This window comes from Oreochromis aureus, linkage group 18 (genome assembly GCF_013358895.1).
Source record: "Oreochromis aureus strain Israel breed Guangdong linkage group 18, ZZ_aureus, whole genome shotgun sequence".
NCBI lineage: Eukaryota > Metazoa > Chordata > Actinopteri > Cichliformes > Cichlidae > Oreochromis > Oreochromis aureus.
Window position 1 is genome coordinate 13978386 of NC_052959.1, and position 23273 is coordinate 14001658.

The following is a 23273-nucleotide window of genomic DNA, read 5'->3' on the forward strand; positions in this document are numbered from 1 at the left end:
ATTTTCAGCTGCACTTGAGTAAACTTCTGGGCATTGCATAATCTCTGCTTCAGTGCCCTTGAGCAAACAAGCTGCATTTAAGACAGCTACAAAATAGATGTGTTAAAGTAAACTTGCCTCACTGATTGAAACCAAGGACTAGTCTTTACCTCTTTAAACAGGACTAAAGGTTAGCAATTAAAAGTGTTAGTCTGAGATGATATCCAATGAAAGAGTCTCCATAGCAACAGCTAGAGTGATTCACGGAGCGTGTCAGCTTGTGAAATAAATTTCACACTTCAATGAACTGCAGCTTCTACTGCGTTTTTGTGTCACCATGATGGCAATAAAAATAAAACTCTATTGTTATTACGTGTATTGTGTCATGACTTTATATACAGTATGTGTGTCCTACATCGGATAACTGTGTGGGAAAGTGTGGTGGAACTGATTTCACAGGTTTCTCCATGGTTCTACGGTTTTCTTCACCATGCAGTCCTGGACATAATCTCATGTCAACTAAATATTTTTGCAGGTCATTTGCAGCAGTGTAGGGTGTTTTTTGTTACGGTCTTTAGATGATGGGCAGTTATTTTTGAAAGGTTCTTTTTTTTTAACATCCAAATCAAACGATGACTTTTAATGTTTCCTTTACCTGATATTTACTAGAGGTATCTCAAACAGTGTTAAACTCCAAGATTATCTTTATTTGTGATCAGCTGACAATCCCAAATGGGCAGCATACAGTGGTTAGCACTAAGTTCTTCTCCCACTGTTCACAGACGAGTGTGTGAGATTAACTTGACCTTAGGTACGGATGTGACCATGAAAGGTTGACAGTGTCTCCGCCTGAGCCTCATGACACACTGGCAGCCTATTAAGTGCAGATCCTGCCTCTTGCCTAATGTGAGCTAAGATAAACTGTCTATAACCCATTACTCTGGCTGAATGAGTGGTTAGGAACATTAATGGATGGATGGCCAATTTCTAATGTGAAGAGTTGATCTAACAGTTGATGTAACAGGACATTCAATTAAAGAATATTAATGTATTTAATCTCTCTGCAAGCCTTTCATGTATTTTTTTGACCTTCTTTTTGTAGCATAAACCTTTTTGAACCCATTTCAATGTAACCTCCACTAATCTTCTAGAAGGATATGCACTGACTTAAAAAAAACGAAACATAAAAACTATTTGGGACAAATTTTCCATGAAAATCCAAAGGATGTGATCTTCATGCTCACCAACATGCACTTCCAACTAAACCGCTCCTTTGTTGTCCTTTACCGCCAACAATAATGGGCCCACTATACTCACGCTGCACTTCAAAACCTCACACGTGTGCTGCTGCCGCCACACATCCCCTGATGTAACTGCAGCAAGTTAGAGATTGGGTTAGACTTTCTGGAAAAAAAAACTTTGAAAGCTTTCATGATGTGCGACATCATTTGTTTAGGAGAATAGCGAGTACTCAGCGCTGGTATGAACAGTACAGAGCTGTTGAGATGCCACTGTTTATAACCTCACAGCGAGTGCAATGGACCTCTAAGTGCACTAGCACAGTAGTCCATTAATTACTCTCACATGCTTTAGACAGGACTCTTTCTCAGTGTCAACACTGAGTAAGAAGCACATTAGGGCTAACCAGCTATTTACTACAATGAGTAGCTAAAAATGTATCTAAGCCAGCCTCCTGAGTACTCCTTCCCAACTGGTGAGATGGCCGTCCCTCCCTGAGCCTCCTTCTCCTTCAGTTTTCTTCCTGTTAAAAGGGAGTTTTTCCTTCCCACTGTCGCCAACGCGCTTGCTCAAAGGAGGTCATATGATAGTTGAGTTTTCCCAGTTTAATTTGTTTTATTGTAGGGTCTTTAAATTATAATATAAAGCATATTGAGGCAACTTTTGTTGTGATTTTGTAAATAAAATGTAAATAAAACTGAATTTAATTACTCTGTGTCACACAGTCTTGTGTATGGCTTATCAATGTTTGGCCAGCGCTAGCTCTCACGCAAAGTGCAAGCACACACACAACAAGACTGATGGCTGTCCATGACCAGTTTTCTGGATGTTACACAGAAACTATTGAAATAATTAACAAAATTTGCACTTTGCCTCAACTTTTCTACGCTCAACCTTGTGTTTATACGATCTGTTCTCGTACTAATGAGAAATAACAATCCGCTGGTGTGAAGTGACATGATTCGCCTATTTTCTCTGGTATATTTCTTTATTTTTTAACTCGACACGATTAATCTTTGGGAATCTCTTTCAAAGCAGGCTTTAGATTAAAGCGTTCTGCACTGTTCTTCCTCCCCTCCCCTCAGTTTCTCCCTCTCCTTTGCTACCTTCTTCTCATCCGTCTCACACTGGCGCACTGCTCATTAGCTTTCTGTCAGTCTTGGTTTCTGTCTCCCACTCCTTCTCTTTTTCTCCCTCTCTCAATTCCTTTCTCCTCTGCTGTCATCCACTCCCCCCACCCTCCCCACCACCAATTCTTCTTTTCTTCTGTGATTTCAACAAAAGTTTCTTCAGGGATCTCCTTTGTTTTCATCACTCTCTCCTATGCTCGCCATTTTCTCACCTTCCTTCTTTTCTTTCTCACCTTTCTTTCTCGCTCGCGTCTCCCTCCGTCTGTCCCCTTTTTCCACTTTGTGAAAATGCTTTCTGTAAGAATTGAAAGTAGGCTCTGAAGCCGCCACCCACATTCCTGCTAAACACACACTCACACATAAACAAGAATCGTGACTGGCTGTGCCCATAAAAGCCAGAGTGAGACAGCAAACGTACACTAGTGCTGAAGACAAAAACACTGGCGTGTACTTGTGATCACAGAGAAGTTCACAAAGATACATGTAAACCAACATGAAGCAGAGGGATAGCCACGAGCATGAGGCAGGTGAGAAAAATTAAAGTGGAAAGGGTGCTTGGGAACTTGAGCTTCTTATTGAAATGGCTTTTAAACAGGCGTCTTCATGAGTTCAGCTTCACTCCTCTAGAAGGGAATTCAAATCCTCCCATCTGTCCACCAATCACACTCACTGATCCTTCTTTAATACTTCCTTCTGTTAGAGGAAAACACCCAAGACACCGTCCCTACAAACTGGGCCCAAGACAGCACTGTCTATATCCTTGTTTACTTCACAAGTCAGGTTAAGCTTTAAGCATTAAAAATTGGGATAACTTGAGAAAACTGACATTTAAATACTTCTAATCTAATAAAATTTATTCTTGGTGTATCATATAAAGCACTTCACTCACTATCAGGATGGATGATTGAGAGAAAAACTTCAAGTTCAAATGAAGTCATTTAAGCACATATTGTAACTCGGGCTGCAAGTAATCACATAACACAACATGGCAGAGCTCTCGAATGTTTGGCTACTTTTGGAGTTAGAATTGTTTTACAGTAGAGCATCACTGAGGCAAACGGCACTGTACGACAAAGCTGACATAAAATTGACATCACAGCCGCTTTTACAAGCCTCCATTACTAGATGATGTGCACCTCTCGAGTTTTGTAAACCTGGTGTGTCGCGCCGTTGGAACAGAGTGGAAGACATGATTGTTCAAGTGTGTTGGTTTTTACAGCTATTTTAATGATATGTCAGAAAAAAAAGCAATTTCTTTGCTTCTGGTTTTGACGCTTTCTCCTCTTGTACCAGCGCTGATGTGGAGGTATTGTCTGAGCAGCGGCACCTATCGTTCAGGAGGCATAACAGCGAGCATGAAGGGTTGTGGCTGTGTGATGAGGTCACCTGCGTCCATGTTGTCTCACTTGGTTTTTGAATATTCACACCTACAGACAGTAATATAGTTCATTCTGAGTCACTCCTGATTTTACATTTAATCTTAGATATTTGATTTATGTCCAATAAAATAAAAATAAATAAAATAACCATAGTTTACAAAACGTAAATCTACATGACTTTAATGTCGGTCAAAATAGTTATCGTTTATTGTTGCTTAATTCAAATCAGCAGCCTACACATGACGCTGTTATTAACTGCAAATATTAATGTAGTAGTCGCCTGAAAAGCTGTTGATTTGTGTGTAATTTTAAAGTTTTGCACAAGAAAATGCAAATGTTTTAAATCTGCATTAACATCACTTTTACTTAGTGCTCTCAAGCTGCTTCCATTAAAATGAGTCACACTCTGCGACCTTTTCCACTGTAACATTTACTGTAATTATAGGCTGTGTGTTAGACGTAAGACTCTATACACCTGTAATTTTAACCTAAATTTTGAATTATACCTTACTTAGCTGTTCTTCAAATGCTCAGTAAGTACATCATGAGTAATTCTTCCCCATTCAGAAATCACAAGTTTCCTACTTCAGTTAATAGTGGAGCTCTCTTGTCTTAATATGCGAAGGTCAAGCACAGCAAATGGCCAAAACATTGTCATTGTCACATTGACACAGTGGCAGTTAGTGCTGAGGCGAGCAGCTGAAGGGCACTCAGCTTCTTGCCACTACGCTGATGGGCTGTGGAGTGGAAATGTAAAGTGCCACTAATTTCACTGTCAGAAAGTCATTTACAAATAAACCGTAAAACAGCTCTCAAATCATCATAGGTGTGGAGCGACACTGGTGGCCTGCAAAACAGGCAAAGGACAGCTCTGCAAAAACAGACAAATATATAGTTTAGACGTATTTACGTTTGATTTTTTAACTTTGCCATGCATCAGCTACAAATATACTACTAATACTAATACTACTACTAATAATATTTTGACCTTAATTAACTTACAGAAAACATACATTGTTTCAAATTGATGGTTTTTCTGAAACCATGATATCTGATATGAAGGAATGCTACGTTTGGCTGCTTCCTTGTCACAATTGATTACCACTGTGGGTAGCTCCATGTGTCTGATTTGGCAGTTTTAAACCAGGATGTCCTTCCTGACTTAACCCCAAAGGGGATTTGTGTCTCTGGTTTGAATTGCACCTGCGACCTTTTGCTTACCAAGCAAATGTGTAACCGACTACACTACAGAGCCACACAGAAACAGTGAGTCCTCACATTGGAAAAAATAAAAGAATTTTAAAAGGTTTGTTAAAATGTTCACCTTTCACGGTTAGATTGTTAGATTTTGCTCATCTAATTCTTCCTTAGTACTCTAATTTGGTGTGTGAATAAGCAACTTGTGGAATAATGGTAAATGAACTGGTTCTTATATAAAACTTTGTCGTAATTTCACTGTTTTCTGCATTTAGGTGCTTTCTATCACACACATTCACACTGTAGTGAATATATCGGGAGCAACTCGGGGTTCATTATCTGGCCCAAGGATACTTTGGCATGCAGAATGGGGCAGTGAAGGAACGAAAATATCCAATTTTTCAATTAGTCGATGACCTGCTCCACCTCTGGAGCCAGAGCTATCCAAAAACAATACTATCAGCAGTGCTACCCCTCAGCCTACTAGTAGCTGCAATCATGTAATGAATTTATAAATCATACGTTGCCTTCTTCTCATGTTATTGTATTCAGAAAGCTTGACCTTTGACCTTGACTCGAGATTCGATGGGAGGAATTTGAAAATCCTACTTCGCCTACTTTGTTGTCATATTCAAAAACTTGGGTGTCTACGCCGCCCACCCACCCAACAGGGTGACAACAATAACCCATCAGCCTTTTACAGCTGATGAGTTATTGTTTACAACTGTAAATAAATCTGTAAATAATGTTGATGGTTTTCATTTACAGATCTTTGCTTTGTTCCTGTTATCATGTTTTCGAAAGTTTGAAAAAAACCTGCTGTAACTGAAAGCAAATTACCACGTGATGGTTGGACTGTACCATAAACCATAAACTAGTGCTGCAGTGGTGAGTGGTAGTGAGTTCTCAGTAGGCACCAGGTGGGAAAAACAAGTGTGCTTTCACAAAAACTCTCAGGTTCCCACAAACAGAAAGCAGAAACATTTTTGGTGAGTAATCCGACGTAACAAGAGAACCTCAACCCACAAAACATCAAACCTCTGGAAGGAAATGTTTTTTAAAAATACCTCTGTGAGTGCTTGGTGAATGGAACAAGCAGTTTGAGGTGAAACCTCCCAAGGCGTTTTCTCATTCACCATGATGGCATCCAGGGTGGCCTTCTCTAGTATGACATCAAAGGAGGAATCCGGGAAGGAGAGCTGACGCACGTCCATCTGATGCCATGTCATACCTGGGCAGTGACTGTACCTGGCGCTCATTGTCCTGATGCACACAGATGAATAATCTATGTTGGTGATAGTATGATAGCCAGCGCTATACATGTCACCACTCATACTGCTGTTTCCGCAACCTGTGGAAGAGAAATAAAACAAAGTGGGCCAGTGCCAGGTGAAAAGTGCAAGACACATACAAGAGATGAAAGGTCAAGAGGGGAGAGATGACAGCACGGGGGAGAAGGAAACATAAAAGGATAAGTCTGAATCCAATGTTTCAAATGACCCATATATTTTTCAAGTTGCAGTTGTACAATCACATGATCACTATAGCATAATGTAATTACATAAAGCCTTCCAAGGCACCACACAAAGTCTCTGTTTGATCAAACTGTTGTTCAGTATGAAACCTCACACTTCAGGGCGGTCATGTAAATGTGCGTTCAGAGGGTGCAGCTTATGCTGAAGTGATGTCAGACTCACGAGATCATCGCCAGCTACAAGGTTTCAACTTTGTCACCAAGCACCACATGCACGAAACCTGAGCATCCAAATAAAGAGGACAAAAGAAACGTAAGGGTAACAAGATGAAAATAATCTGCTGAATGTAGATTCTCACCTTTTTGAATCATATGACTCAAGTCATGCAGTTGGAGGAGGAGGAGGAGGAGGAGGAGTGGGTGGAGATGATAGGAAAGGAGGGAAAGAAAAGAGTAGGAGGAGGACTTGTGGGGGACATACACCATGTTGATGCACATGTTGTGTTTGCTGTAAAGCTGAAGATGTGTTTTGCGTGAAGCATGATCATATTTTCTTGCACTTTTTAAAGCACGCGTGAGCACGCATCTGTATTTAAGAGTTATCCGTCTGGGGAGGGAGGAAAGTGTGATAAAGTGCGGGGCTGTGATATCCGGCAGCATGTTGGCATCGACACCTCGGTTGCAAACGTGTGGCTGGCGCTTGTTATCACCTTACTGCTTCTACTAATTACCAGCCTGAAAAAACCCATGTGTGTCTGAGTGTGTGTGCAAGTGTCTGCAGCCTCACACTAAAAACACATTTGCCATTTATTTTGGTGTGTATGTGTGCAGTACATGTGGAGATGTTGTATATTTGTAGCTGAAATTCATTTTTACACACTGACAGCCACAGACAACCTGAAGGCAGAAGATGTGAAACACAAGGCAATAAAGTCAGAATTGAAGTGGCAAGAATATTATACTGAATTACATTAAATCCCAGGATTGAAAGAAAATTCCTGCACCAAATAAAGTGCAAAACTCATATAAATCAGCAGTACCCAAAGTTTTTCATCTCATGTCCCCCTCAGCGCTGTAAGATGGACTAAAAATGATCAAATGTTTGGGTTTGGACAACTTTCAGCTTACTAAGATTCAGTTGTGATTAGTTAAAAGTTTTAACAGAAGACTTTTCCTGCTGCTTAGTAATAAAGTCCACGCTCTTTCAATTTAGGTTTTGAATATCAGGACATAAGTAGGTCCTAAAATTAGGTAAATAAAATTTCAGCAACAACATCACTTGACATATTACAACGTGGCATTATTTGTTTAATGCCGAAGCAATGGGTGAAAAAATAACTACATCATCACTGCTTCCACAGGAATTAAGTGGGTACTTGGTTAATTGTCTATCAGCCTGTGAAAGCACCGGCTGCACTCAGGTAAGTGTTAACACAATGCCAAGGATGAAAGACGTCAGCAATAAACTTGGAGTAGCAACTGTTGCTGCCCATCAATATGGGAAGGGTTATAAAGTGAGAAACACTATTCGCAAGTGGGAAACATTCAAGACAGCTGCGAGTCTTCCCAGGAGAGGATGTCCCACCATATTCGTCCCAAGGTCAGATCGTGAAATGCTCAGAGAAACTGAGAAACCAAAAGCTACGTCTCAGATCCTACAGGTCTCAGTTAGCATGTTAACATTTGTAACAGCACAATTAGAAAAAGACTGAACAAATATGGCTTGTTTGGAAGGGTCCCGGGTAGAAAGCCTCTTCTGCCTAAAAAGAACAAGGTAGGTTTACAAAGTTGGATCTGAACAAAACCACAAGACTTCTGGAACAATGACCTTTGGACCAAAGTGGAGCACAAGCATTTCAGCACAAACGCCTAAAACCAAGTGGTGGGGTGATAATTTGCAGCCACTGCACCTTGAAGTCATTGAGTTGTTGCCCATAAACTCCTCTGTATACCAAAGTATTCTAGAGTCAGATGTGACGCCGTCTGTCTGACAGCTTGGTCAGCTCGGTCAAAACTGGGTCATGCAACAGGACAATGATTCCAAGCACAGGAGCAAATCTACAACAGAATGGCAAAAAAAAGAAAATAATCATGTTGTAATGGCCTAGTGAAAGTTGTTCTTGCAAAACTTGTTCTGTTTTAGTTTGAGTTTTCTTAGTACTAATAATAAATTAATTCTACCAGTTGAGCTATTCTTGCTGCCTGACTACTGCCTTAGTAGCCCTGATGTACTTGCACTCCTGATTGGAAACTGCTGCCAAAGACCTGACCTGTGATCAGTGTGCATTCACAGGGAAAGACGTGAGAGTGTGTGTTCCAGATATCAGAGGGCTGGAACCATGTAGTCCCTGATGACTCTCCCCGAGAAGCTGGCTTCAGGACAAGGGAGGAAAATATGTCAACGCTGCTGGTCACAGTCAAATAGTTGAACACTTTCTTTATGGATGACTGGAATATGAGAGAAGGTGCCAGAGTTGAATTACGCAGCCTCAACAGGTTATTTTAGATAAGTTTAATCTCACTTTGCCTCTGCCAAAAGCAACAGGCAACAACTTTGGAAAACAGACTACATAAATAAAGCAACCTGTTAAAAAAAAAACAGCAGGAGAAGGCACAAACAAAGGTGGCTTCAACATTTGGGAAACATTATGGCTAATTTCACAATAACTATGCAGTAAAAACAAAGGCTCACTTCATGCCCACATTTGGTGTTTTACTGAGTAGATCAAATCACTTCTGCTCACCCTCTCAAATCCTCAAGCAAGCCAGACATTGTTTCCAAAGGGGTCTCCCCAAAGGCAAAGCTGTGTGTGTGTGTGTGCGCTCATGTGCATGTTTTCTTTTTCCATCCACTTGGCTCCAAAGATGGGGTGTCACATGACGGCTCATTCCTAGGGGTTGTCACGACATTTATAGTTACCAGGCTGTCATCAAGGACACTACTTTCTTTTTGGGTCCGTGACATCAGCCGGTACCCCCCGCAACCTCCGACCTTTACACAAACACACAGACTCTTCGATCTGCCTGCAAACACACAGCCAAAGAAGAGAAATCTGACAGGATTACTGCCACTATATTATACTCAGTGTGTAGAGAGGCTGTAAATAAACCATTTAAAGTTATGGGCTTAAAGTAGAGTTCAGGCTAAGAGCTCAGGCTGTTGGTTCTCATATCAATAAATGTGAATATTAAAAGAACACATTGGAGACCTTTATTTCACAAAACTTTAGCTCAAATCCTTCTTACTGCAGAATCATTAATTTAAAAAAAAGTATGATGGCTGTCTTGACGTGGGTTGCAAGCCTGAAAACGTTAAGAAATACTAGATTAGGATGTTGGTGGGGTTAGCGAGTGCATGTACTATGTGTGTTTATGTGACAAAGGTTTATTTAGGACATCAGGCCAGTTTAGGTCAGTCTGGAGCCTGAAGTCTGTTTTTCCTCTGGCTGGAAGGGAGGCAGCTAAAACCTCCTGATAGCCAGAGAGTACATCCTAACTGGATTATTCAGAGTGGCGGGCTGGGAGACTAAAGTTAGAGGTGTCATATCACCTCGTCCTGTGTGTGCATGTGTGTGATGGAAAATCTGAGTCCTCCCGCACTTAAAATGTTTCATGCCATTCCATCCAAAATACAAAAACAAACAGTGGCGTACAACAGTCATCTGTTTGCGACATATATAAACAGTTTGTTACTTCAAGTGCATCCACTGTTTGCTTTTCTGCATCCATTTATAAACTGTAATCCAACACAAACAAGTTTGTGTTTTTTTAAAATAAGACAGGAAGTAAACGAGCTGCTAGTGCTGAGAGAAATGTTGCCCAAACATGGAGGTGGTTCCTTCTATCAGACAACAATGGTATCAGGTCACCTGTTTGACTTCACAAAGCCTTTGATATTCAAGAAACAACATAACATGTGACTTGGACAGCTGTGGAGATACACCACAGGAAAGGAAACCTCAGAGCTAATCCACTGGAATAACACTAAATTCCTCTGCTTATACACAGTTGGCTTTCCAAAAATGAAAAAAGTGCCAGAAATAACATTTCTGAACCAGACTACAAGCCTAAGCTGGTTTTTCCATAAAATATATACATGCTAATAAAAAAAAAAGCTAAACAACTGACAGAAAAACAAACTGCCTTGAAAATATGATTAACACCTGGCAACAGTTCTGTTATTTTCCACAGGTTTCTACACAGGTGTGCACCTCATTTATCACAAACCTGCACATAATGCAGTTACAGCAGAGCGTGCACTGGTAAATCTAAACCTTGTTGATTACAAAAAGACTCAACAGAATTTTTTTCCGATGCAAATGCTGCAACAACATGGATTCAGACTCTAATTTAGAGCCTGTTTTAAAACAAAAATATATGGCTCTTTTATAATATATATGTATATATAACCTGTTTACAGGCCACTGATTTGACCTTTGAGCTTTAAGATTACTGCCATCCACAAAAACAGCATCTCTCCAGAGTCCATCTATGGTAAGGAGGGGTGGTGGGTGGGGAACCCCTGCAAGCGAGCCAGCGGTGTGAAATATCAAAGCTGCTATCTCTGAGGTGAGCCGAGCACAGCAGTGGAAACTCCATGATGTCAGAGGCATGCATACTATTCATTCATATCCCAGATTGGTTTGGACACATTAAGGATGGCGACCGTGGCCAGTGCTGATGAAAGGTGATGTTCGCATGCACTCGAGCAACAACACCGAGCTCGGCCGCCCCCGCACACCCAGGCTGTGGGCTAGCCTGAGGTAAACTGAAACCACGGTGACACTTCACAAAGCTCAGCTGCAACTCAATGCCAACAAATGAAAAGTGTTGTGCACGAAAGCAACATGTTATACGTTAGCCTAGTTTAATGAAAATAGAGAAATGGAAGCAGAGAAGAACTTTCCCTTAGGTAGTCAACTGTAAATTTTACAGTTGTGCGCATAGTTGGTGATTAACTTTCACTGAGCGGTCGCATCGGGTCACGAGAAGCCGGCACGTGTGTGTGGGTTTGTGTGTGCACTGAAACACTAATGAACTTGGACAGTCACATGGGACCTTGTTTTAACCAATTATCTCTTGTTATCTTCCCTATAGTCCAAGTTAGCACCTACTCTTATCTCTTCATTAATGCATGACTGCTTAGGCCAATATGACAAGCATTTTTACACAAACTCAAACACATTAATCTTTTATTTCTGTAGTTTTTATAGACTTTTTAGGTAGCTGCAGATGACACAAGACCAAAGTTTTTTAGTGCCATTAAGACAGCTTCAACAGCTTTCTAAAATATAATCTCTACAAGTCGTACAAAAGGTCAAAAGTATATATTCTAAGAGTAGTAGAATTAAAGAATAAAGTGTGAAGCATCTAAAGTGCATAAAGTTACTATAGAGACTGGTCTGTCCTGTGTACTGTAGTGTGCTTGGTGCAAAGATCCAGTGTGGGGGCTCCCTTGAATCTACAGTTTCTGGCAGAGGAGTCCAGAAAGGTGGTGTCCAGAAAGACTTGGGTTGTATTTCAGTTATCTTCTGTGCTAACCACAACCCTGGGAGTGACTGCTATTATTTGTGGGTACGTGGTGAGATCTGTGGTCAAATCTCTGCATCCTCTCAAGTGAAAAACACCTCTTCCATCAAATCTCCAATAGATCGGGGCTTTCCCTGCCAACGTCACAGATTTATACAGCACCTAATTGTTTTTGTGAAACTACCCTAAAGGCTCTCTATTAGGGTTGGGCGATTGGACGAATATATCGAGTATCGACGATAGGCTGAGCCCATCGGCGATCGTTTTTGCAAGGGCGATTTGTTTATTTATTTATTTGCCCATGAGTAAGTTTGCTAATAATGATGGTGCTAATAGAAGCAGTCAACAGAAAATAATAACAATAATAATAGCGCTGTTTTAACAGCACCCTCTTTCATCTGCGAGCAAATGCACCCTCCTCAGAGTGCGCCAAAATCCTTGTTGATGGAGCTGCAGAAGCTGGTGATAGCCTAGCATACTCAGCCGGATGGTGGACACGTACGTGCTCATGCAAGTTAGCCATGTTTGAGTTCTTTTGCTGGCACTATAGGTCTGCACAAGCGGCACACAAAATCCCTAAAATGTCTCTGTCAACGCATTTCGGTTTTTTCATTCTGCGCTCCATATGGGTTGAGCGCGGTAAAATTTTTAATCGCACTAATCGTGATGACGGCGTTAACGCTGACAGCCCTACTTTTTTTTGGGGGGGGGGGAATTCGTTCGTCCATATTTGGACTTCTTCTGTGTTGTAAACGCGCAAATCAGTCTGTGCATGATTACATTGCTCCACCCATCAAAAAGTCTGCGCATGCGCATATATCGCCCATCGTCGATTATTGGACTGACGATTGTTGGTTGGAAAATTTTTACATATCGCCCAACCCTACTCTCTGTTCCTTTGAGAGTAAAGACACTGTAGTGGTCCTTAACATAAGAAAAGGTTGTCTTATACCAATGTGGATAAAACGACATTTTTTACATTTATATAAAGTCTTTCCAGTTTATCTCTACTGCTAGTGTTTGCTTGGCCTGAGTCAATCAGACAAAAAGCTACACTGACAGTTTCTCCTGTGGTAGAGGAGTACTGAGATCATCACAGGCATAGGTGTAGACCATGTAACAAAAACTGCATATATGACTACTTTAATCTGGCTTCAGTGATGTCAGTCCCAAAAAATGACAAAGCTCATGTGTAATTACGTAATTATTGTATTATTGTAGGTTCTTACAATATAAAGTGCAGGTGTTACTGTTATTTGGTGCTGTACAAATAATACTGAATTGAACTGAACTGAATTAATATATCAATTTTTACAGGAGAAATGATCATTTTAAGTGGCTGGTAAAAACACAGTTATGGTCTCTTTAGCCAATTTCTTCTTTCATAATATCTGTGCAGGACTACAGTTATTATATGCACCTTCCTTACCAATCTAGCTAGCTGATAACTTAGTACTCCACCTTCTTATTTAAGTACGATCACTTTGGGCTTCAAAACACCAAGATGGTACCGGTCCAAATGTCAAAATCAAGGCATGAAAATGTAGCCCACAAAACAATAGGTGATGTCATGATGGATGTAGCTGTAAAGTGGTCCATCTACTAACCAAGAAGGTTGGTGCCATGATTCCATGGACAAGATGCTGAAACACAAATTTCCCCAGCTCTGTCTATCAGTTTGAGTTTGAGTGTGTGTGTGTGTGTGTGTGTGTGATAGTTGGAAAGCGCTTAAAGGCATAGAATAAAGTGCTGTATGTGTGAATGGGTGAATGTGCCCTGCAGTTAAAATGTGCTTTGAGTGCTCAGTTAGAGCACAAAAGCATCCTCACTGAGCACCGGTCCATTTATATTTTACTGACAGGTAAGAGGACAGATGCCAACAGCATCAGATTGTTAAAGCTTGTTCAGCCGCAATTCGAGACAGTATGAGACTGGAGAAGATTAACAGCAGGTGAAATAAAGGTGGACAGAATTTCAGCCAACAATAGATGAGGACACTGGGGACATGTGGAGTAATAAAATTAAAGGATAGGCAGCGATAAAAGAGACGTCTGAAAAACAGGTCACAGTAAAAAGGAAAACATGAAAGAGCAACAGAACAGAAACGTGGCAGGAAAAGCTGAGAAAATGACTAAAGCAAGATGTTAAAGAAAGTGTGAGATGAAGGAGGGAGGGTGAGCAAAGGAGAGTCAACAACTGGGTGAACTAACCAGGCTCGTCTCAGTATGTCAAACTAAGTACAAACCCAGTGTTCTTACAATCACACAGCCAAATAAGTTATCGGGTGGAAATCTGAAAACAGCTGTGTGGTTCAGTGTGTGTGCGTTGCATTTCGCCTCTCTGACACCATCTCTGCAGCAACCCCAGATTTAGATATTCTTCACTGAAATTATTTTTTTTCCAAGCAGTTTCAGATGCTTCAGAAAAGTTGCATCAGCAGCCAGATAAAATTCTCTCAAAAGCTCGGCTCTTCCGGCAAGTTCTCCTCACAAGTGTCTTCTTCGCTCCACTCACAAAAGCAACTTCAGTTATGTAACCGGGCATACAAGATAATTAGCGACTGAATAATTAAGTGTGTGCCCGTGATAGTGTGACTGTTTGATGGAGTGTGAGCGCGCGTGTGTGCATGGGTGCGTGTGTCTATGTGCCTGTGCGTGTGAGCGATGGAGGACTTTTGGAAGGACTCCACTGTATGAATCTGCCTCTCCGTTGTGGCATGTCGCCTAAAGCTTCTATCTGATCCAAAACCACCAACAGGCACCAGAAAGGGGAGCTTAGTAAATGGCAACAAGAGGAGGGAGAGCCATCTTTTCTCGCTTCATTTCGCCAGAACTAACAGTTATCGATAGCCGCCCACCTCCATCTTTATATTACTATTTATGCCTCATTGCCAGAATTCATACAATACCAAGAGTCAAGCATTTTCAACAATTTAAAAAAAAAAATGGAAGTGCAAGTGCTTTACACTTCAAACCCTGTGCAAGAAAAACACTCATTGGTGGAAGCTGCAGCTCCACTGGCTACATTTAAAAATCCTCTCTGTGCTTAACGGGGTCACATGAGAGCCAAAAAACCAACTGTGCTGGTGAAAGTTTGGAGATCAAGAACAATGGATAGAGCACTAACAGTAAAGGGTGGGCAGCTGTCAGACAAAGTGGGCGAGAAGACGGCACTAGGGGAGACTAAAAGTGGGAGTAAAAGAGTGAGACAGAGAGACGATGTGCGGTAGAGAGCCCAAATCATGCTATGTGATCTCCCCTCGCTGTGTAACTCAAGAGCCAGCGGGGGGGCAAACAGGCAGGATGAGTCAGGTGTATCACTGCAGATCAGCTGACAACAATAACAACAACTACAACAACCGATCCTTCCTCAACATAATAAACGATGGCACAATTAAGCGAGTAGATCGATAACTACGATGACAATTAACTATTCATGCGGCGTGTCTAGTAGCTATTGTGTCCACTTCTCTCTGACTACCAGTTTTCATCCCACTGAAGTGGCTGCAAAATAAAATAACGAATAAAGAAACTTTCATAAGATCCATCAACAGCCCACATACTGCAGCATATCACAGCACGCTCTTCATCACATCATGGCATCCTCTGTCACAAACACAGTCGCGTGACAAATTCAGATCTCTGGATGTCCTCTGACGAGAAAGGACGTGTCTCATCACATCTCCGATAGATCCATGTATGGCATCGATGCAGCACCCAATATTTTTTGAGGACCCATGCTGTGGGTTTTCTATTGCTCTGGGGAGAAAAGACACTGCAGTGATTTTGATATGAGTGGTAGAAAAGTAACCTTAATGTGGCCACATTTCCTGTCTTTCAGGGTTATTGCCACCTTAAGCATTGAGTTGGTCTTGTTCAAGAGAACTGTTTTGCTGCCATCGGGAATCATAGCAACTCCCAATGTCTTTGCAACAGAATTGAAGCAGGTATAAAATAAAACAGAAACAAATTATAAAATAAAACACTCAAAACAACAGCGCTGAAAAGTCTGTTGGAGGAAATACGAGAGGAACAAGAAGGAGAGAGAAATAAGATTTCCGCAGTAACTCAATCAGCTGGATAGTAGCTACAAACAAAGACATTCCAGCCAAGAGAACTTTAATAAGGAGCTGCTGTAGCTGTCATGTCAATATGGACAAAAATCTCTGAGGATAAATAATTCAGGCCGTTCTGAAGGCAAACCAGGGTTCAATCAGGTACTAGCAATGATAAAGACTGATGTGAGTTTGCATTGCTTTTCTCTGGGTAATCCAGCTTCATCCTACTGTCCAAAGATAATGCACTTGGTGGGGTTAGGTTAATTGTGAATATAAAATACTATTAGCCCTGTGACAGGCTGGCAACCTGTCCAGGGTGTACCCCCGCCTCTTGCCTTATGCCAGCTGGGATAGGCTCCAGCCCCCTTGTGACCGTAAATGGATGAGCAGAGGAGAATGGATGGATGAACTGAATTAATTAACAAATATAATTTCATTACCATTATTTGTATTTTTTTGTACAGATTTTTTCTAAATCATACAACCAAATACTAGACTTGTCTTTTTTTTTAACACAGGTGACTATCTGGTTTGTTTTTACTAAGTATTCAAACAAGACGGTTTTATGTGCACCTAAATTGCAGTTGCACATATATCAATATTTATTTTTCCATCAGGCTACACTAGTGCCTGAGCCTGTGCGTGTCCCCAGCTGTGCTGCTTGAGTAGCAGTGTTTTAATCTGTCAGTCAGTGGCGTTGCAGCAGACTGGAAGGTCGTGATTCAGCAAGAAATTGAAGGTGTGCATGTGTGTGTGTGGGATCAAGTTTGCAGGACTCAATTTTTTCATCCTCTTTAATCTGAGATTAGTCCAGCTCACCTGTACTGTGACCTACAGCACACATTTATAAAATAGGGAAGTACAGCAGAGAGAAAACAGACTGCATGCCAATAAAGTTAGAAAAACAAGAGATTTTCTTCCCCTTCCATCACAGATCAAACTCACACATTAAGTCACATTACTGTGACGCACTTTCTTATAACTGCATGTGAGAAGGACTCAGCAGAGACTGCCTCAGTAAGTTAAAGAAAAGCATGACATCACAAGATGGTAATCAGCGAGAAATAGCATAAAATAAGACTTGAAGGGCACACAGACGAGATACTTCCAGATACTTCCTGAAAATTAGAACAAGATAGACATTTCAATGACATTTTGAAAAAAAACATCTTATTTAAATGAGGCCAAAACCAGTGAAGTTGGTAAATAGTCTGACACATGCTGTGAACAGGAAACACAAAGATAACAAATACACACACAGAGACATGCGCGCAGACATTATGTGTAAGGGGAAAGAAAAGGTAACAGCAGTGTAGGCTTTTTCAATTAGCCACCTACCAAGGCCGCGTCTGTGAGAAAATGAAACAGCAAAAAAGCACAGGTATTCACAGGTTTAAACACACACGCACACCAGTGCAAAAACCACCATCACACAAAACTGCGCTTACACATACTCATACTGGCCGAAACTTGACTTGACTGGTTAATTATCTGCCTGGTTGGCAGGCGAGTTTGTCAGTTCAAGGTGCCTGCGTCTATATGTAAATGGCTCTCTTGCTTGACCTTGGTGCGATTATGCAGTATGGATCAGGTTTCAGTCCACCGTGGGAGCTTTATGGCTGACCAAGCATATTGATCGCTGCAGGAGGAAATAGCATGTCTCCCTGCAGTGTCACAGTGTCACAGCCTGATCTGAATATGAGATTCAAGTCAAAGGCCCTTCTAGAAATCTCCAAAAGTCTCTAAATCATTCGGCTCTAAGCTGATGATTACACTGACATATGGCTGACATACCTGCAGAGTCGGGCTTCCAGGGAGCGTCCTAAGCACCTGAGCTCAAGATGAGGCTCCAGAAAAGTAACGTAAGTAGTAACGTAAAAGTAAACTAACTCTTCCAGCTTATGATCCATCACAAGGTGCAATTCACAGGTTATAGTACGTGCAACGACAAGTGTGACCCGGACCGTCTGCACAATACTGGTGAAGATTTATAAGGTGACCACTGTGTGCAAGTTTAATGAAATTCTGAATAATATTTTCAACTCAGTTTTATTTATACACCAAATAACTACAACAGTTATATCACGGCACTTTATACTGTGAGGTGAAGACCCTACAGTGTAAGAGAAAATCCCAATGTTTAGATGATCCCATATGAGGAAGCACTAGGTGTTGATGGGAAGGAAAAACCTCTTAAAAGAAAGAAACCTTCAGCAGAACCAGGATCAGGGAGGAGCAGCTACGTGCCTAGACTGGGTGGATCATTAAAGCAAAGCTGAAAACAAACCCAAAGAAAACTTCACTGATTACTTAAATTAGAACAGTAATGTGTTACGACAGTGTGTTACACCCAACTGGTCCTAAGTGTGTCAGGAACACTGGATGTCTACTTAAAAAGGCAAATTTAAACCAGTATTCTTAGCCTTATTCTTAGCCTTGGTATTACAGTGGTGACGCCGTAGAGAAAAAAACATGATGCAGCATTAAAAACACTTTTTTTGTTCCTAAAGAATGTGTTTGTTTAGCATCAGTTCCATCCTTTCAAATCTCTAGGCTGCATTTAACATTACCCAGAATGGTTACTGCAGCGTGTTCTGGCATGATAGTGTGGTTTGCAGTCACCAATGAGCAGCTGACAGCAATGAAGTTGCTAATGAAGAATGAGTCAGCCTCTGAGACAGGTTGGTGGATGAAGATGGTAATTAATACTGGATGCTTCGTCCCCTCCTCTGGTCTGCTGCTACATGCAATATGCCAATGCGTCATTGCTACTCTCCATCACTCTCTGACAGACACACACACACACCGATTCATCAAATCTTCCAGCTGCTTGGCTGATACTTCATCAGGAAACTGTTATTTATCATTTTGCGATTCAGATCTGTCCATATTTATTTAACTCAAGCTCTGAAAATTAGAAGATGGGTGAAAAAGGACAGTGTTACAAGTGGCTGAGATAAATATGAATTGGACTGTACAACATGATACACACAAACACGTACAAAAACAACACAACACAAAGGATAATCAGTTCTCACTGAATCATGACCACTTCCTGTTTGGCAGATACTGTGTGTTCTTCGTCCATGAGAAAAGTAAGAACTTGAAGTGGAGGAGGTGAGAATGAGGACACGATGAGAAGTCCGACTTTGTTTGAAACAATATCAATTTCAGTGGTATGTCCCAACTGGAGAGCGCATTATGATACATAGCGCACAGGACAAATGACAGAAAATCTCCCTGAAGAAATATCTGTGACCTTTTACTAAAACTCCTCATGACAGGCCAACACTGTGATGTCACTAACTTAGCCTTGAGGAAGTACTTATATGGGCATGGGGAACAGGAACTCCAAGAGGAGCTGTGAGTGTCACAGATAGCTGGACGGCTGCTGAACAGCTCTTTCCAGGCTGCAGTGGATCGAGAGAGAGGTATGAATGACATTCATTTTAGTGGAAATGAGAGAGTGAGGGATGTGAGTGGCTGGGGGTATGAATGAGGATAAGAGCGGAGGAATTTAGTGGGTGGGGTAGAGATTGAAAGGGAAGAGATGTAGAAGAGGAGCAGGCTTAGATAGAAAAGTGTGAAAAGGCGTAATTGACAAGTGCAAGGATAAAAAGAGGAGAGAGCAGGGGATGGAAGCAAGAGGGTGGTATGACGTATTCTGGAGTCTTTCTCCAACTCTCTCTTCTCCCTCCTGGTTTTCTCTATTAGGCATCTCTGCTGCAGCGTTGACTCCAACTGCATACTTGATGAGAAAGCCAACACAGGTCCCAAGTCTCAACACACACATACTCTGTTTGACAAGCCAGTGCCAGACTAAGCGCTGAATCTGGCACCAGTCTTGAACTGCTACCAGTGACACACACACACACACTCTGTCTGCCACACACAAACACACAGCAGAGAGTAGGTTACAAGAGAGTTTCAATGTTTTCAACACTGATGCTGTGATGGATGAGCTGACGCCAAAACTACAAAAAATAACTGATATGAAATCATGATGTACAAGAAATACAGTTAAAAAGATGTTAAACAGCACATAAATAAATATATCCATCCATCTTCCACTTATCCAATTCATTGTGGGGGCTTAAGCCTATCCCGGCTGTCATAGAGTAAAAAGTGCGGTACATGCTGGACAGGTTGCCAACCTGTTGCAGGACTAACACTGAGAAAAAGAGGCCTACGCCTACAGCCAATCAGGAATCACCAATGAAACTAAGACACCAGTAACGCAGGCCTAAAGAGTTGTTAGCAGCCATATGGAAAGCACCAGTCATCTCCAACTAGTTGTGAGTGGTTGTGTGAAATTGGTCACAAAGACATATATGGTGCTGCACTGTAAATTTGCTTGCGATTGTGCATTGTGCTTTGGTAGCTAGCAGATTGTCACGGTCATCTATAGTTTGTATGAATTATTGGTCTGCAAACACTTGTAAATTACTCACTAAATGGTAGAGAAACTGTGAAAAGTTGTATCCAGTTTCGAAATTGAAACCATTTACGTTCAAAGTAAAAGTTGCCCGATTTGAAATGTGTTGGTTGCAGCAGCAAGACACAACTTTTACTTTGATGGGGAACGTTCTCTGTTTCCAGCTTGTTTTTCAGGTTTCACATCAGCTTGGAGACTAAATCGCGGTTGTTTTCAGTCACTGTCTTCCATGCAAACTATGGGTGACCGAAGCAATCTACTAAAGACCAAAGAAATCACGATGGTTTTGTTGAAGCACTATCTTTGCGACATTCATTTCATGTGGCGACAGCCCGTAACTTCCAGCAACCACTTGCCAATTGGTCAGAGAACACATTTTCCTCTGGCAGTCAAAGGTTGCCAGGGACTGATCTCTACCCCGATGTGACTAGGGGATAACAAGCATGTGTTTAGACTGTGAGACATGGGAGAAGATGGAAACAACTGATGGATTTGAAGCCAGGACCTGTGAGGCAACAGTGCTAACCATCACACCACCATGCCACCCCTCATTAGCCAAGCCGAAATTTATTTAGCATTTAACTAAACAATATTACATTACCACAGCCTTTCACCCCATAAAGACTACTGATGACCTCCACTGTCCCTTTAATGATGAGATTGATACCTCAGTATATATCAATAAAAACGTGGTTAGATGGTTCCTCATTTTTCCAAAGGTAGCCCTAGGAAGCTCTATAGGCAAAGATCAGCCTCACTTCTTCTGATGCACATCCAGTCATTTTGTTCTGGAAGTCTGAAATATGACAAAAACCATTCAGTTCAAAAAAGAGAAACAAGGGTTACCCCTAGCAGGCGTCCAAAGGGAAGAGAATTTAAAATTATCAGCATTAACATTAAGATACCTAATTTCATTTTATGCTGAAAGTGGTCAGTGTGCTTAGTATATATACTATCTGCTTACAGGTAGTGTTTGTGTCAGCGATCTTCTTAGACAGCTCCTGTTGTTGTTATGAGAGAGAACAAATGACAGTTGTAGAAGCTAGCGACTGGCTCACTAATCAAGCTAGGGTAACACAATACAAAACCAATGCGTGCAGTATCTCGGTTCATCTTCTTACATTTGCCTATCAGGGATAAACTGAGCTGGACTAGATGCAGAGAGATGCACAGCAATTCACGCTCACAACTACACCTATGGTGAATTTTATGGTGACCCATTAACCTAACAAGCATGTTTGTCACTGTGGGAGGAGGCTGGAGTGGCTGGAAGCCATGCAACAAACAAACACCAGGTGAAATTGTGTCCCATTTCCTCTCCCTAGGGTCAATGTATACTGCCTGGACTGATTTATCACAATCATGTATTGTTGAGATGGAGATGGTTAGGATGTAGTAATAATATAGCAGCAACATTATTATGACCATGCACACAAGTATACACCATGTATACACCTCAGTATCATTGTCTGTCTGTTGCTTTCCATTTAAAAAGCCCTGGGTGAAATAAATGAAAACAAAGCTTAGATTAGAGTCTTTACATTGCTGGCACTGCACTGCTTTCGGCCAAACTTCTTCACTGAACTCCAGTCTTTAAGTGATGACGTGATGAACCCTGCTTCTGGGCCCAAATTACTCTGCGTTTAATAAGGCTGTTGTGTTTTTAACATGTTTTAATGCTTTGTATCTTGTCCTATTTAATCTCAACAAGCCCCTAAAAACAGTCAGTGATCACTGTCGGCCTCTCTCTGTTTTTATTACCAATAATCATTTTAAAGCTCAGTTTTTAAAACCTTACAATGTAACTACAGTCCAGGCAATGCAGCAGTATATTAATGACTAACCTCGTAATGTGGATGGATTATCTCAGTTGTTCTCCTGACTGAAGTTTGGTCCGTTTACGAGCTCACTCCCTGCTAACTTCTAACTCCGTCAAAATTCTGTTTTCATGGATGCCTGGACCCAGACACTAATGATGTCAGACTTAAAGACCGGATAGTACTGTGAGCTATATTTTTAGCATGCTTACATTCGCTATAAAAGTTAAACAACATGAGTAAACAAAGTAGGAGTTTAACGTCAACCTGAACTGTTTAAGTGTCTGACATTAAAAAATCTACCAAATAAAACGTGACGCTACCGGCTATGTTGATCCCTTATAGCAACAGAGTTTGCTTATTAAACTTAGACAATCTAAATTTAGACGTAGTAACAATACAACAAGAAACCGCCTGGTTAACTCTTCAGTAACTAACCATGGTAGTTCTGTAACTAATATAAGTAAATCATATTTAGGTCAAACAATTCAAACACAGAACATATTTAAAGTCCAATGCCTAGGCTACATCCCCTAGAAATACACAAATAGATTGCATACAGAAATCTGAGCCCACACACCCTCAACCCCATCACCTACCCACTCAAACATATACAAGTGGGGGATGGGGTGGTGGAGGGGCAGCAGGTAGCAACGCAGAGCAGCAGCAAATTGCAAATTGTGAGTTTAGTATAAGACAGGAGGAGCAGGAGTCATGTTATGTGAGCGTGATGCAGTGAAACTCGAGCTGACTGCCTCGAAGGCTTTGCCTCGTTTCGAGCTTGTTTGCCACTGTTTGCTCATCATTACATAAATATTTTTCACTTCATAATAAATTAGAATGTCTTGCTAATATTAAAAAAACAGAGGAGGATTTTTTTCATAAAACAGATGAAATTAAAGATATTCCGAGAGAGAGAGAGAGAGAGAGAGAGAGAGAGGGAGAGAGGAGGGTGTCTTAGAGATTAAAAAGATTAAAAAGCTTTACTTTATAATAACCTGTCCTCCTCAAAACAGAGCATCTAAGCAGCCCCTCCC

General features: G+C 41.2%; 1 protein-coding gene across 1 annotated transcript in view; it reads right to left on the reverse strand.

Moving 5' to 3' along the window:
- ece2a (endothelin converting enzyme 2a) overlaps positions 1 to 23273 on the reverse strand; it is a 96068-nt gene that overhangs the window by 41789 nt on the left and 31006 nt on the right. Inside the window, exon 3 of the mRNA XM_031743756.2 lies at positions 5992 to 6275. Within this exon, the coding sequence (XP_031599616.2) occupies positions 5992 to 6275 (284 nt within the window). The remainder of the gene's footprint in view (positions 1 to 5991; positions 6276 to 23273) is intronic.